Below are 13371 nucleotides of genomic sequence, written 5' to 3' on the forward strand. Positions count from 1 at the left end.
TCTGAGACTTATTTTCAATTATGTCTTTTTTACGTTTTCATTTTGTCCTCGTGTGATCTCTTTAATCATGTTTTCGAACTACATATGGCAAGAGGTATGATATTTGCATGATCTTACATACTTTGTACGGACAAAACTGAGATTGAACTATTAATAGATCCCCTCTACGTATTCACTAGTAACATACCTTTATTGTAAAGCGTTTAACACTAAATACGTAAACTAAACAAGCTAAATCTTATTGTCGGTGCTTTAGACTATGTACGTAGACACTTGTGTTATGTTTGTATAAATTATTTTTAGTATAATCACTTGTGTTCATATTTTCATTTTGCCCCAGTAATAGAATAATTATCATCTTTGGTTCATATTTATAATTCACAAATAAAGCTCCCGTTTCTTAATTTGATAGATAAAATGTAATTGTGTTTACGCATACAATGTTTGTGATCATCTCAGGTTTAGGCAACAGTAAGAAAAACGAGTATAATTCTTAAAGGACAGCGTCTCCAGGAATCCCTATCTCTGGAGCCCAAATTTACAAGTTCGAATCCTTCTGGCATATTTTTTTTTTTTTTTTTTTACTCGCATAAGCTTTCAAACATCTTATTTATTCTCCTTTTTTCATTTAATTGAACAGTTTAGTCGTTTGTTTCAACTATCGTCATATTATTCAACTTAATTGGTATGGCTGTGGCACATGAAGTTTTTCTAATATCTTGTATAAAAATTCCAATTCATACAAAATAATAAAAATTGTGTTATATAAAACATAAAATTAATGATATATTAAATACTCTATATGGGTACCATGATTCAAATATATCTTTTTTCGTGTAATATAGTATATTTCTAAGAGAACGTGATGTGATATAATATTTCTTTCGTATAAATTAAGATAATTATTAAATAAATTAAACCTTTTCCACCAATGTACTCGTTACAAATGACACTGATGACCGTTATATATGACATTGCGTTATTGTCAAATACATAGTTAACATTTCTTTTGTTCAAAGAATATCTTCGTTTTACGTTCTCTCTAAATCATTTAAGACGATTCAGAATGCTGTATATTTTAAAGGCCATTTATAAGTTTATGCACTAACGCCCATCTTTATTACTACAAATTAGTTCATAAATTAAAAATTTCTACTTGTAAAATATTTTTAATGAAAGCGAATTTAAACTGGGTATATTTCAGAATCGGAATTTTCGGCTTATTTTGACTCCAGTATGTTTCGTTTTTATTTTATTTATCTTATATTGTATGGCATGTTTCTGTAATATGTTACGTGACATGTAAAAGCGTTGTTTTCCATAGTGCTTGTCAAAAATTTTTGATATAATAATAAATATTTATTCCACAGGTAAAATCCTTGTTTATTCTAAGCTGTTTATGTTCTCCTGAATACAGAAAAATCCTATGAATGTGATGTTCTTATTGATATTTATAAGTATATTAGCTTGCATGGCCGTATATTTTATGGTAATAAAATAGTTAAATGCGTCTTCAATGGTAGTTAATATTAACTGTTATATTATATGTTACGCAATAGAGAATAATATTACGGGAAGTGTAATAATTTAGTATGAAATGCTATCTTATACCTATATATATTGTAAAGGGAATACTAACATTACCATAGGTATATTTTATGTATAAATTGTGTTATAATACGTTATTACTATTATCATTTCTATTCAAATGATTTGTTTTGCTTTCCCATTTACTTCATATGTAGAATTACACACGTAATTGAACATTATTTTGTCCACCGATTTGAATGATAAGTCTCTTAAAAGTAGATCGATGGAACAAATAATATTTAAAACATGTCAGAAAAAGTATGAACACAAAATTCAGAAATATTCCCTGAAATAGTAAATTTGCCAAAAAATAAAAGAAAGAAAGAAAACAAAATCAAAGAGAAAAAGGAAATATAAATGGCAATTTACCAAAGAATCATTGGTTTCATTTTGTTCGTATAAAACGTAAGCATTATTCCAACTATTATTAGTTACCATACTGCATAGCCAAAAGCAAAACACTACTTTTTTTCTGTTATCTAAAGATAGATACTTTATTCCAGCAATAGATATAAAGTTGTATTTCTTGGTGCATTACCACCACGGTTTACTTTGTCTTAAACATGTCAACGTTCATTTCTTTGGCATTGTCGAAAGACAGGTGAAATTCCTATCATCAGTTCTGTTTCTCCTGAAGATCTCAAATATAATTTAGTGTACTAGAAGTATTTGTTGTTCTTTAATGTGCTTGTCTAGCTATGATATTAACTTCATAACCCAGTAGATAATAGAACTTCGTATAACTTCTTGATTATTAACAATAAATCGTTTTGTCGTCTTGTGGTCACATATACTTCGAGGGTTAATACTAATACTGATATACTATATTGCAGGCGATTAGCGGACGATGATGACGAGTTATCGGAGGTACAACCAGACGCCGTTCCACCCGAAGTCAGAGAATGGTTAGCTTCAACCTTCACAAGACAGTTGGCAACGACCAGAAGAAAGACGGACGAGAAACCGAAATTTCGATCAGTAGCACATGCTATTAGGGCAGGGATATTTGTGGACCGTATCTACAGACGAATCTCAAGTTCCGCCCTTATGCAGTTCCCACCGGAAGTCGTTAAAGTACTCAAGGTAGGTGTATAATTTACTGTAGTAATTTTCATATGTAATGATATGATGTTCAGTACTTCCCATATAAACAACGGGAGTTCATGTTATTTTCAGATATTAACTCCTAATTTAACTTATAAACATCCTTAGACTGAATATGTTCTTTTACCGTGTTAATTTTTAAAATGCCAAATTGTGATATAAGGAAGGCTCTTGACAAAAAGCCAATATCAGCATGCTAGTTGGAATTATTGTTTGCCTGTAGAACTAAATAGCAATCTCACACTAATAATAATAATAATAATAATAATAATAATAATAATAATAATAATAATAATAATAATAATAATAATAATAATAATAATAATAACAGAAAACATCATCTCACTTTACTGTGCTGAATAGAGTAGCTTCCAAAAGTCCAATGTATGGCGTAAGAGCTGGTATTTACGATCATAGCCAAGACCGGCAAAAACATGTTGAGCAAAGAAAGGGGGAACACGAGATGGGTAGAATGAAGTAAAAAAAAAAAGAAAAAAATGTTGCCAGTGTATACTCCACATCAAAAAATTGCATCAATCTCACGAACATATATATTTTGAAATTAGAATTGCGCTCATGTTGTTTGCTGATTTTAGTATGGGAGACAGGAAAGAAGGAGAAAGAAGGGGGTCTCTTTGCCAGACACGATTATGGGATAAGAAAGTTCATGTTGGGTGGCCTAGCTGCACGGCGTTAGCTGTCGCAATTTTTTTGATGCTGAGTGTACAATCAATCATAAAACCACAAGTAGTGTATCTGCAAACACCATCGAATGCGTCTTCCATAAATGCTACTTTCTTATCTTATTCTTCCTCTTTCTACTATGTGATTTACTAAGAATACAAGCAGCAGTGACCTAACAGAGTATCGAGTTGAAAATGATTTAAAATATAAGTTCGCGAAAAACACAAAATATTCGTTTGATTCAATTTTGATTATAATGTCCCTTTCAGCAGCGAGTTTATACCCCTTTTTAAATACTACTACTTTCGTTTTGTTTACGTTCACTTTGAGATTCCATTCTTTGCAGTATCCTTCTAATGCATTTAATGCTCTCTGCAATCCTATTACGGTTTGTGACATAATTGTCAAGTCATCAGCGTACAACAATACTGGAAATGATGTTTGCAGTACATGCGGAGGGTGGCTATCGGTTTTATCTAGTGCTTCAACTACGTCATAGATGAATAAATTAAATAATATTGGAGAAAGTTGGCACCCCTGTCTTAGGCCTATGTAAGATGGTATGGGTTCGGACATTTTATTTCATCAGCTTCTTACACAGAAATCGACCCGTTTGTATATTTTTTCGACGCTTTGAAGTGTTTGCGTGGACATCCCGTACGTTCTTAGTTTATACAATTAAGCAGTTCTGCTAACGGCATCGAAAGGTTTTTCAAAATCGACGAAGCAGCTGAACAGTTTGCCTCGTTTCTGCGTCAACGCCTTGTCAATTAACGTACGCAACACCATTATATTGTCTATAGTGCTGTAGTCTTTTCGGAACACTGCTTGAAGTGGCGATACTTTGTTATTGCAGTTTGCCCAGCGTTCTATTCTTGAGGCCAGGATTCTCGTGTAAATTTTACTTATGACCGGTAAAAGTGTGATTCCTCTATAATTGTTAGGGTCCTGTGCATTATCTTTCCTTTTGTACAGTGGGATAATTATACTCCTTCCCCATAAGTCCGGTAAATCTGCTCCCCGCAACAGCTTGTTGAACATTCCGGCTAACGATTTCATAAATTTTTCGTTCTCTACACTGTTTAAAAAATTCTGCCACAATACCGTTGACCCCTGCTGCTTTATTATTTCTCATATTTTTTGTAGCGAGCTTAATTTCGTGAATGGATATTTCTTTGTCGAGAATGGGATCAGTACTTCAAACTTGTAAGGGAATTGACCGCGTTGTTTTCCATGTGTCCTTACTACCAAGAATTTGCCTAAAGTGTTCTGCCTATACTTCTATAAGGATGTTTTGTTTCGGCGTTCCCTGTGTATTGTTTCCGCGAATCATACGCCATACTTCCTTATAATCGTTTGTATACGTAATGCTGAAGTTGCTTCCCGACGCGCAGCGATGCAATCGGCATCATGCCATGGACTTTTATTGTTGATTACTTTAGTGTTGTTAATCTTCATTATCCCCCCCCCCCCACACACACACACACTTAGTATAGTAATTTGTTTAGAATTAAGTTTGCAGATTCAATATCTCTGCTGTTTACATATGTATGTGTTTATGCCTATTAGGTATAGTTCTGTTAGAGGATTGTTCAGATTTTGTTTGAGTTTCTCTTCATTGTTTTTCTGCCATTTGTATTTCAATACACTTTGAGTTTGCCTCTTATCTGGCTGTGTGTGTGTGTGGTGCTCATTACAGAGCTGAAGGCTTGTATGGTTGTGTTTTGTACTGTTTAATTCTACTATTATAAGCTAATGTTTGGAGTCAATCAGGTCACCTACTGTAAAGCGAATTATACGATCATATGTGCGCAACGCACTCGGACAATAATCTATCGTGCTACACCCCTGCTCACTTAGATATGTGAATTTCCCTTCCTTCTCACCCTCTACTCTACCATTTACATTAGCAAAATTACAGGCGTTACAGAAATTAATGAGTTTTTTTTTTTTTTTTTTTTGGCCATTTTGGTTAACTATTTTCTCTTGATTACTCCTCACTGGAAGTGGCTGTGACGCACTATTATTCAGTTCTAATCTGTCGTATTTGTCGGTTGCAATATTAGCCCCGTCATCTAGTTCCACACACCAAGGATTAAAATCACCCAAGATTATTATATCCCTGTTCCCGTCGTCTTCTAGTTGTAAAACATTTGCTTCTAGCTCGTCAAAGAAATGTTCATTTGCAAATTTAGAGTTTTGCGGGTGGTTATATACAATTCCTAGCCATAAACCAATTGGATTCGACAATTTTATCCACATCATATCTGAACACTGTGTCATTACAATACAACTAGCGTCTTTAATTGATTCCCTAATAAAACCTGTGATACCCGATGGTGCAGGCTTGGATTTCTACCACGAGTTACATTTTTGTCCTTCCATCTTTCTACATGTCTAATAAACATGTTTCTGAACCTTGTCAATACTAAGATATGGATTTTATTGGTTGAATAAATAAATTCATATCTGAATTATAGTTTAGCTTTAGGAAGTATTTGGGCCTGTAGTGACATAGAAACATAATCTACATTGAGCACGATCAGAGACACGGCCCGGTTGAATTTCCCCTGCGTCACGTCGTAAAATTATAACTGGTATCTATATAAGACCCGTTTCTTTCTTTCTTTATTTTTATATTGAGTTTTCGGATCTTTCTTAAATATGAGGAGGATATTTGACAAACGTTGGAGGGATTTTTGTCATATAACCTGGCGTCACTGTGTATAATTTCAAGATGCCTAAATTCAGGTGCTGTAGTAATGTGAAGTTGCGTGAGTTTTAGCAATTTTGTAATTTCAGCACTTGCTTAGTGAGAAAGGAGTGGAAGCCTCTCCGATGTAAGTAGAGTTTTTTTATTAGTAGTAGTAGTATATTACTATTGGATTGATTCCAATATTACTATTGGATTGATTCAAATGTATATCAAACTCATGGGACATTTGTTTCCTCATTCCTATACTTTCAAAGACGACTTTGTTCTTAGATTGTACTTCAGAACATATTTTGCCATTTTTATGACATGAATGCATGAATATTTCCAAAGTTTTTAGGTCATAGAAATTCGAATCCTACTAATCAGCAAAACCCTTGTCACATTTCCTATTACTAGCTATAACGTGACCCATATGCACAACTGGAACTCATGTTGGTTGCGGTAATGATCAGGTGTAATTATGTCTAATGTGACTGAGTGAAACCACGAATCTTCAATCGGAATCGTTAAATTCTCGTTACCTGTATTGTTATACAAGCACATACAGTTCGCTAAAATGTTTCCTGCCGTGCTTCTTGTGACGATATCGACCTCTCGCTAACGTATTCCGTATGCTGCCAAGGCTTCTGCTTTATCTACTTTTTACCCACCTTTACGTTAAATGATGTTTTGGGAATACTTAATGTCCTCTGGGGAATCCTTTCTGCACCTATTGCTCATCGTTGAAAGATGAATTTTTGGACAGCATAGGTGTGACTTCCTGTGCATGACTTTGGATCGTAAGCTCTACAATTATTTGTGTTCAACATAACATGTGTTGGTATGTAGTATTTTCTCACGGTTTTGGAAAGTCCTAGTTCCGAAACTATTCATTTTTCTCCACAGGATCTTAACACTCGTTACCATAGCGTAGTATCGTCTTTGACCGCTTATTTAGGTTCTATAACAGGTATTTAAGCCTTTTTTTTTAGTTGATCAAGTCAAGGATGGACCAAAGAACACTCCAGATGCGTTTTGAAACCGGATGGTCAACTTGGCGGCGCCAAGTGGGGCCGGAGAGGCGTGACTTTTTATTTATTTTTTTCTTAAGGCAAATTTCGAAAATATTCACGCGTTTAGTTTTCAAGACATCAGATTGAAACTTTGCATATGGATTGTGTGTACCATTGGATATTTCTCAAATTTTATAGAGATCCCTACGCAAAACCATGGCCGGGGCCGAGGGGCATAAGCAGACCGGTAGCCAGCCCAAAAATGTAGGGGGGTCGGCTGAAGTTAGGGGGGCCCGATCCCACCATACTATAAGTTTCTCACCGTATTATAGTTCATTTGCAAACCTACCGTAAACATTTTAGGGGGGCTAGCGAAAATTTAGGAGGGCCCGGCCCCTCCTAGACCCCCCTGGATACGGGCCTAGGCATAAGTGTTCCAAGGGGGTGATTTTTAAAAGAAAAAACCGGTTTTTCCCGATATTTCCGGTTCAGGTGTATGATACGGACATAACATTGGTACCGTTAGAAAGAGCGTGTTATACTGAACAAATTAACGTTTAAGCCATGACTGTAGGCGAAATAATAATCGTTGTTGTTGGTGTTTTGGAGTTTAACGTCCCTTTCAGCAGCGAGGCTATATGAGACGGGACCTACTGATTAACGTGGAATCCGAACCACGTGAGCTCCCGCCGGGAATCAAACCGGATCTCCCACGCCAAAGGCGGGTACGCTAACCCAAATAGTAATGAAGCGGTAAATTTTTATAATATGTATATATATATATGTATATAGAGCCTAAATTCACACTTTCAACAATTTTTCCTCCCTTTGTTTTCAAGATACAAAATTGAAATTTTGCACCTTATTATGTACATAACAACGTATTTTCAAAAAAAATGCAGATCCCTACCTGTACCCAGATCCGGGGCAGAGGGGCAAAATATTTTGGCTCGATTTTCAAAAAAAAAAAAGGCTTCCGTCGTTTTTCCAAATTTTCCAGTTCAGGTGTACGTTACGGACATGTGAGTAGTACCGTTGGAAATGGCTCGTTACACTAAAGAAAATGGCGTTTGAGGCATGACTCTAGGTCAAATAGTAATGACGCAGAACATTTTTGAAATATTTTTTATATATATATGTGTGTATATATTTATACGAAAAAATGGGTCAACTTCAGACTTTAAAAAATTTCTCCTGACTTAGTTTTCAAGATACAAGACTACAGTTTTACACACGTATTATGTACATAACAGCGTATTCTTTAAAAAAAAATCAGATTCCTAAATGAACCCAAGTTTGGGCTAGAGGGGCGCAAAAGTTTCGAAAAGAAATTTTCGCAATTTTCCTGTTTTTGGTGTATAATACGGACAAACGAATAGCACCGTTGAAAATAATGTTCTATACTGAATAAAATAAGGTATGAACCATGTTCCTACGATAAATAGTAAGGAAGCAGTAACTGTTTGAGCGAAAGTCTAAAATTTACCTCAAAAAATGGAAATCCTAAAAGGGTTAATTTTGATGTGAGAAATCATATCTCACAGTTTGTCTGTCTAGTTCATTAATTCTCTATAAAGTGAAACCTACTGCCAACCTATGTGTGGTATCTGAACCATTACTTGAGTTTTTATCCGGTACTTACTGCCTCCGACAATGGGGGAGGGGGGGTTGAACCACAAATATAAAAAGCACGTGTGTTAGCCACTTGGCCACAAAGGGATATACATGACATAATCCTTGCTCTATTTCACTTGTGATAAATGTTTTAATCGTACTATTAAAATGAACTGTAAATAATAACGTAGCCTACTAGGACACAGTTTAAAAAATATGTCAAATATGACAAAAACGCAATTGATTAATTAACTGTTCTGTGAAGTATAAAAAGTTCTTCACGTAATCTTATACTTAGAATAATCTGAATTACACAGCTTTCGTTTATTGGCCCTTTTTGTGTGCAACACAAACAGCACAATGTATATCTTATCCACAAACATTTCAGGTTGATATGCAGCATTTTGTAGTTACCTTTAAAAATATAAAAGTCTGCTTGTGGAACTTGAACCAAGAACAAGATGTGACCTGAAAACCCACGGAAGTGGATTTTATTAAATTTAAGAGTTTGTCTGCACTGTCTATATTCGTATATGGAAGTTTAAAGGAAATAAAGTCGTGATCACTCTTGTACTTTCTTCTGTAACCAAATCTGATTATTTTTGTTTCTCTAGTTTCTTTTCCGTTTATTTTATTTTATTTTTTTTTTTTTTATTTTGATTTAATGTCCAGTCTTGGCTCGTATTTCGTTACAGACTTTTCATCTTCAATATTCATCAGCATTTTATAGATTAAAGAGCCGTGAGATCCGAAGTTTGTACTTTTCTTTTCTATTTTACCCTTCAACCTTTATACATTTTTTGGGTAAACTTTATTTCCTTCTTTGCTTAGAGTGAGTGTACGTCTTTTTTCTTTTTTTTTTTTTTTAAGTAATGAAGACAGAAGTTTCTTATTATTATTAGATGAGTTAGTAGAAACTTTTCTTGCATTTCATTCCTTTGAGACTTACATTTTAGACAGATTTAGTTTAGTAATTAGTTGTGAGAAGGATAAAGAAGTTTTCGGAATCAAAGTTCGTGTGGCATCTTGCTAACTCTTAGTAAATGCTTTTAGCCAATATATACAGGGTATTTCAAAACAACTCCGACAACGAGGTGTTTGCGAGGTGATTCCTGACTCCAAGATAAGACGAAAAGTATAGACCAACCTGGGTGCACAAATACTTCCTTTCGGAGTTATAGGCTGCCGAAAATATGAAAAAAAAAAGAACTTTAAAGATCCATAGCTCCAAAACTATGGGGCCTACTATCGTCGGGTCAAGACTTCACTTAGGAACTAATATGTGCTCTATCCAAAAATCTATGTTTCAGAATCCTAAGGCACACACGCAACAATTTCTATAGAGGTAGTTGGGGAGTACTTCAAATTATATGCCCATAGCCGAACTCTCTGTATAAAAATTGTTGCGTGAGTGTGTTAGGATTCTGAAACATAGGATTTTGGATAGGGTACATATTAGTTTCTGAGCAAAATCTTGATCCGACTACAGTAGGTCCCATAGTTTTGGAGCTATGGACCTTTAAACTTCATTTCTTTCATATTTTCGGCAGCCTATAACTTAGAAAGGAAGTATTTGTGCACCCAGGTTGGTCTATACTTTTTGTCTTATCCTGGTGTCAGGAATCACCTCCCAAACGTTGTTGGTGTTGTTTTGAAACACTATATATATAGTGCTATATGTAATTTGATAATAACGTGAACTAGATATACACAGTTTGCATCATTACAAGAGATTTACAGAACATTGAAGTTAAAAAATAATGAATATGTTAGGAATGAAGTACTTACTGTACCTAATAGGGGAACAACTGTTGTTGGTATTGAAAATGGGCTGTATCATACAAATTCTAGGTAGTGATTAAGGAAGTGTTATATTATTCTTAATGCAAACATTGTTCTACTTCCTTGAGATAGACTATTTTGAATGTGTCTACAGGACCCTTAGTCTATATTTTTCTAAACAAGTAGAAGGCTCACATGTTTCAAAATCTGATAATTCTAAAGGCCAAACAAAGTGTACCATTTCGTCTTTATGTTCCTCACATTCTGATGGAAGAGGCACGCGACTCAGTGGAAGAGTGCTCATCTCAAGTGGGATAGATCACTGGTTCTATGTCAGGCCATTCGAATTTATGGTAGACAACGTTCTGTCTATAGATTTTTACCTTTCCACTGAAATTCTTTCATCAATTCTTATCTTTTACTTCCGTCTTCTTTAACCTAAAGACCTTAATCTTCAATACTTTAATTAAAGATTACATTTTATTATGTTTGAAAATTGTTCGTCCATCACTTTCATAAGCCTTGCCTGTAGCAAATATTAGTTATGTTAATATCATGTTTGCCCAAAATGACCAGCTATATGTTTAATTGTTATATATATGAATAAAATCTTAGGCAACTTTAGGCTTAATGTACTACGTATTGATATATCAAAGGCTTTTGATTCTGTTTCAGATTCATAATCTGAACCAACCCATAATCTCTCTATGCGGTTTAATGTATGATATGATTCCTGGCGGAGCTAATATGGGTTGGATTTCACATTAAGCTGAGGTCCACGTCTCATATAGCCGCACTGCTGAAAGAGACGCTAAACCCAAAATCAAATATATATATGACGGAATGCCATTACAACGGGATATTACTCAGTGTGTCGAAATGTGGTATGCTTGCGTTAATTAAATTTTAAAAAGAAAATCACGACTAGAGCCGCTTGTTAATAAATGCTTTCCCCTAACACTATTTTACGTCCGACTTAATTTTCATTTGTATTAGAATTAACTTTACATGAATTGATAATATATTTATCTCTGATTGTTCGAAATGTCATCTAATTTAATCAAACATCAAAAGTTAGAATAAAAGCATGTGCAGATGGTTGTCAAAATAATAAAAACATCTGGAGTTGGAAACATGTCCAAGTCAGGGGGATACCCCAGCGTCAGGCTGTTTGCGGCGGTATGTTGCTGTGTTTAGGCAAATTCTGTACTACGTGAGGAGCAGTAGAATGATACTGTTCAGTGAACTGAGCACATGGTGATAGTGTAAATTGGGCAACCACTCTGATTTGCAGAGAGGACAAATTGTTGGCTCTTAGTTATATAGTGTGAGTGTGACGAAAGTGGCAAGAGAATTGGATGTGTCGTGAGGACAGCGTCCAAACTGATAGCATCCTACAATACTTACAGCAAAACCAAATCCGTGAAGAGGAACAGTGGTCTAACATGTCACGCCGAGTATTAAAGCAGATTGCTTCTCAGAACCCAAACAGTGAAGAACTCAAGCTGCATCTCCCACAGCCTGTATCGACAATCACAGTTACATGACATGGATATACGAGGTCGGGTTGCACAGGTGAAACCACTGATAAGGGATATAACGCTTAAGCACGATGCCAATGACATCACAAACATGCAACATGGACCGACGATGACTGAAAATGTGTGATATCGTCGAATGAGCCATCGTTCACTTTATTTCAAATCACGAACTATGTTTATGTGTGTCGACGAATATTACACAACATATCCAAAATAGTACTGGGCATAATCTTGTTGACCGAACTTTACGTCTTTCGGCGCTTTCGTCGGCTTACACCCATCGGCAATCACTCTGCTGACTGCCTATTGGACTCCGGTGTGGATCCATGTATCATCAATTGTCGCGAATCGATCCCAAAAATTTCGTTCGATTACGTTGAAACAACACCAAAGCACGCTTCGAATCATGAACATGCTGTTGCTTCTGATGAATTGTAAGAGAAAGCGGCACTCATCGTCCGAACTGCTTTTTCATATACAAATATTCATGTAAAATACAGCGCACGTATTCTGTTGATGTCTTTACGATGACAGATATCTCGCTCACTTTAATTTTTCGATCATACGAAAGAAACAATACGATGCATTTCTTGATATTTTCTGCAGTAACTGCCACATTTAGACGACCTGAACGTTCATCATCATCGGTGCATGTACGACCATGTTTAATCGCTGTATCCACTTCTTTACTGTTGGAGAAAATGTGCCATAACATTTATCAAACCATTCCTTGGCTTGGACAGTATTTTTTCCTATTAGAAAGCAATGTTTAATCAAAATGTGAAATTCTTTGGAATCATTTTTTTTTTCTCACACAGCTCGACAAACTACTGGATGAAACGTTATGAAAATTTGTCTGGAGACTAGTTAAGTTTGGTGTTACTGAATAAACCTAATGATTTTGATGTAGTAACGTCATCTGTATCTGAGACCATGAATTTTCCATCCAATGTAGCATACTACTATATTACTAGTTATTTTTCTCTTTTTGTTGCTGGGGCAGGAGTTCATTTCTGATGCGAAGACTTCCTGGTTCGACGTCAGACCATGTGCTAGACAATATTGTGTTCATGGTTCTTTTTTTAGATTCTCCCGTTTGCTTCCACATTATCATTCTATCAATTATTCCACAGTAATTCAATTTCATTAACTGCCCCTCTCCTTTAACATATAAGAACATAAACGTGGGACGTAGAACTACAAATTTCGTTACCATGTCATTTCTCTTTTTGTTGTTCTTATAATAGGTTTTCTGTTTTTACAGTGTGAAATGGTTTTCAAATAATGTATTGTTTGTAAAATAAACAGAGTTCACAATCTTAATAACATATAATGCATTAAAATGTCC

At 35.2% G+C, this 13371-nt stretch overlaps 1 protein-coding gene across 2 annotated transcripts in view; it reads left to right on the top strand.

Moving 5' to 3' along the window:
• The window catches only part of LOC145687808 (dual specificity calcium/calmodulin-dependent 3',5'-cyclic nucleotide phosphodiesterase 1-like), a 714058-nt gene that overhangs the window by 586007 nt on the left and 114680 nt on the right, over positions 1 to 13371 (top strand). For both annotated transcript variants that reach the window (XM_081761233.1, XM_081761240.1), the window contains one exon: positions 2424 to 2673. In XM_081761233.1, coding sequence (XP_081617359.1) covers positions 2424 to 2673 — 250 coding nt within the window. The remainder of the gene's footprint in view (positions 1 to 2423; positions 2674 to 13371) is intronic.

This window comes from Thermobia domestica, chromosome 1, assembly GCF_964235325.1.
Source record: "Thermobia domestica chromosome 1, izTheDome1.hap1.1, whole genome shotgun sequence".
Taxonomy (NCBI): domain Eukaryota; kingdom Metazoa; phylum Arthropoda; class Insecta; order Zygentoma; family Lepismatidae; genus Thermobia; species Thermobia domestica.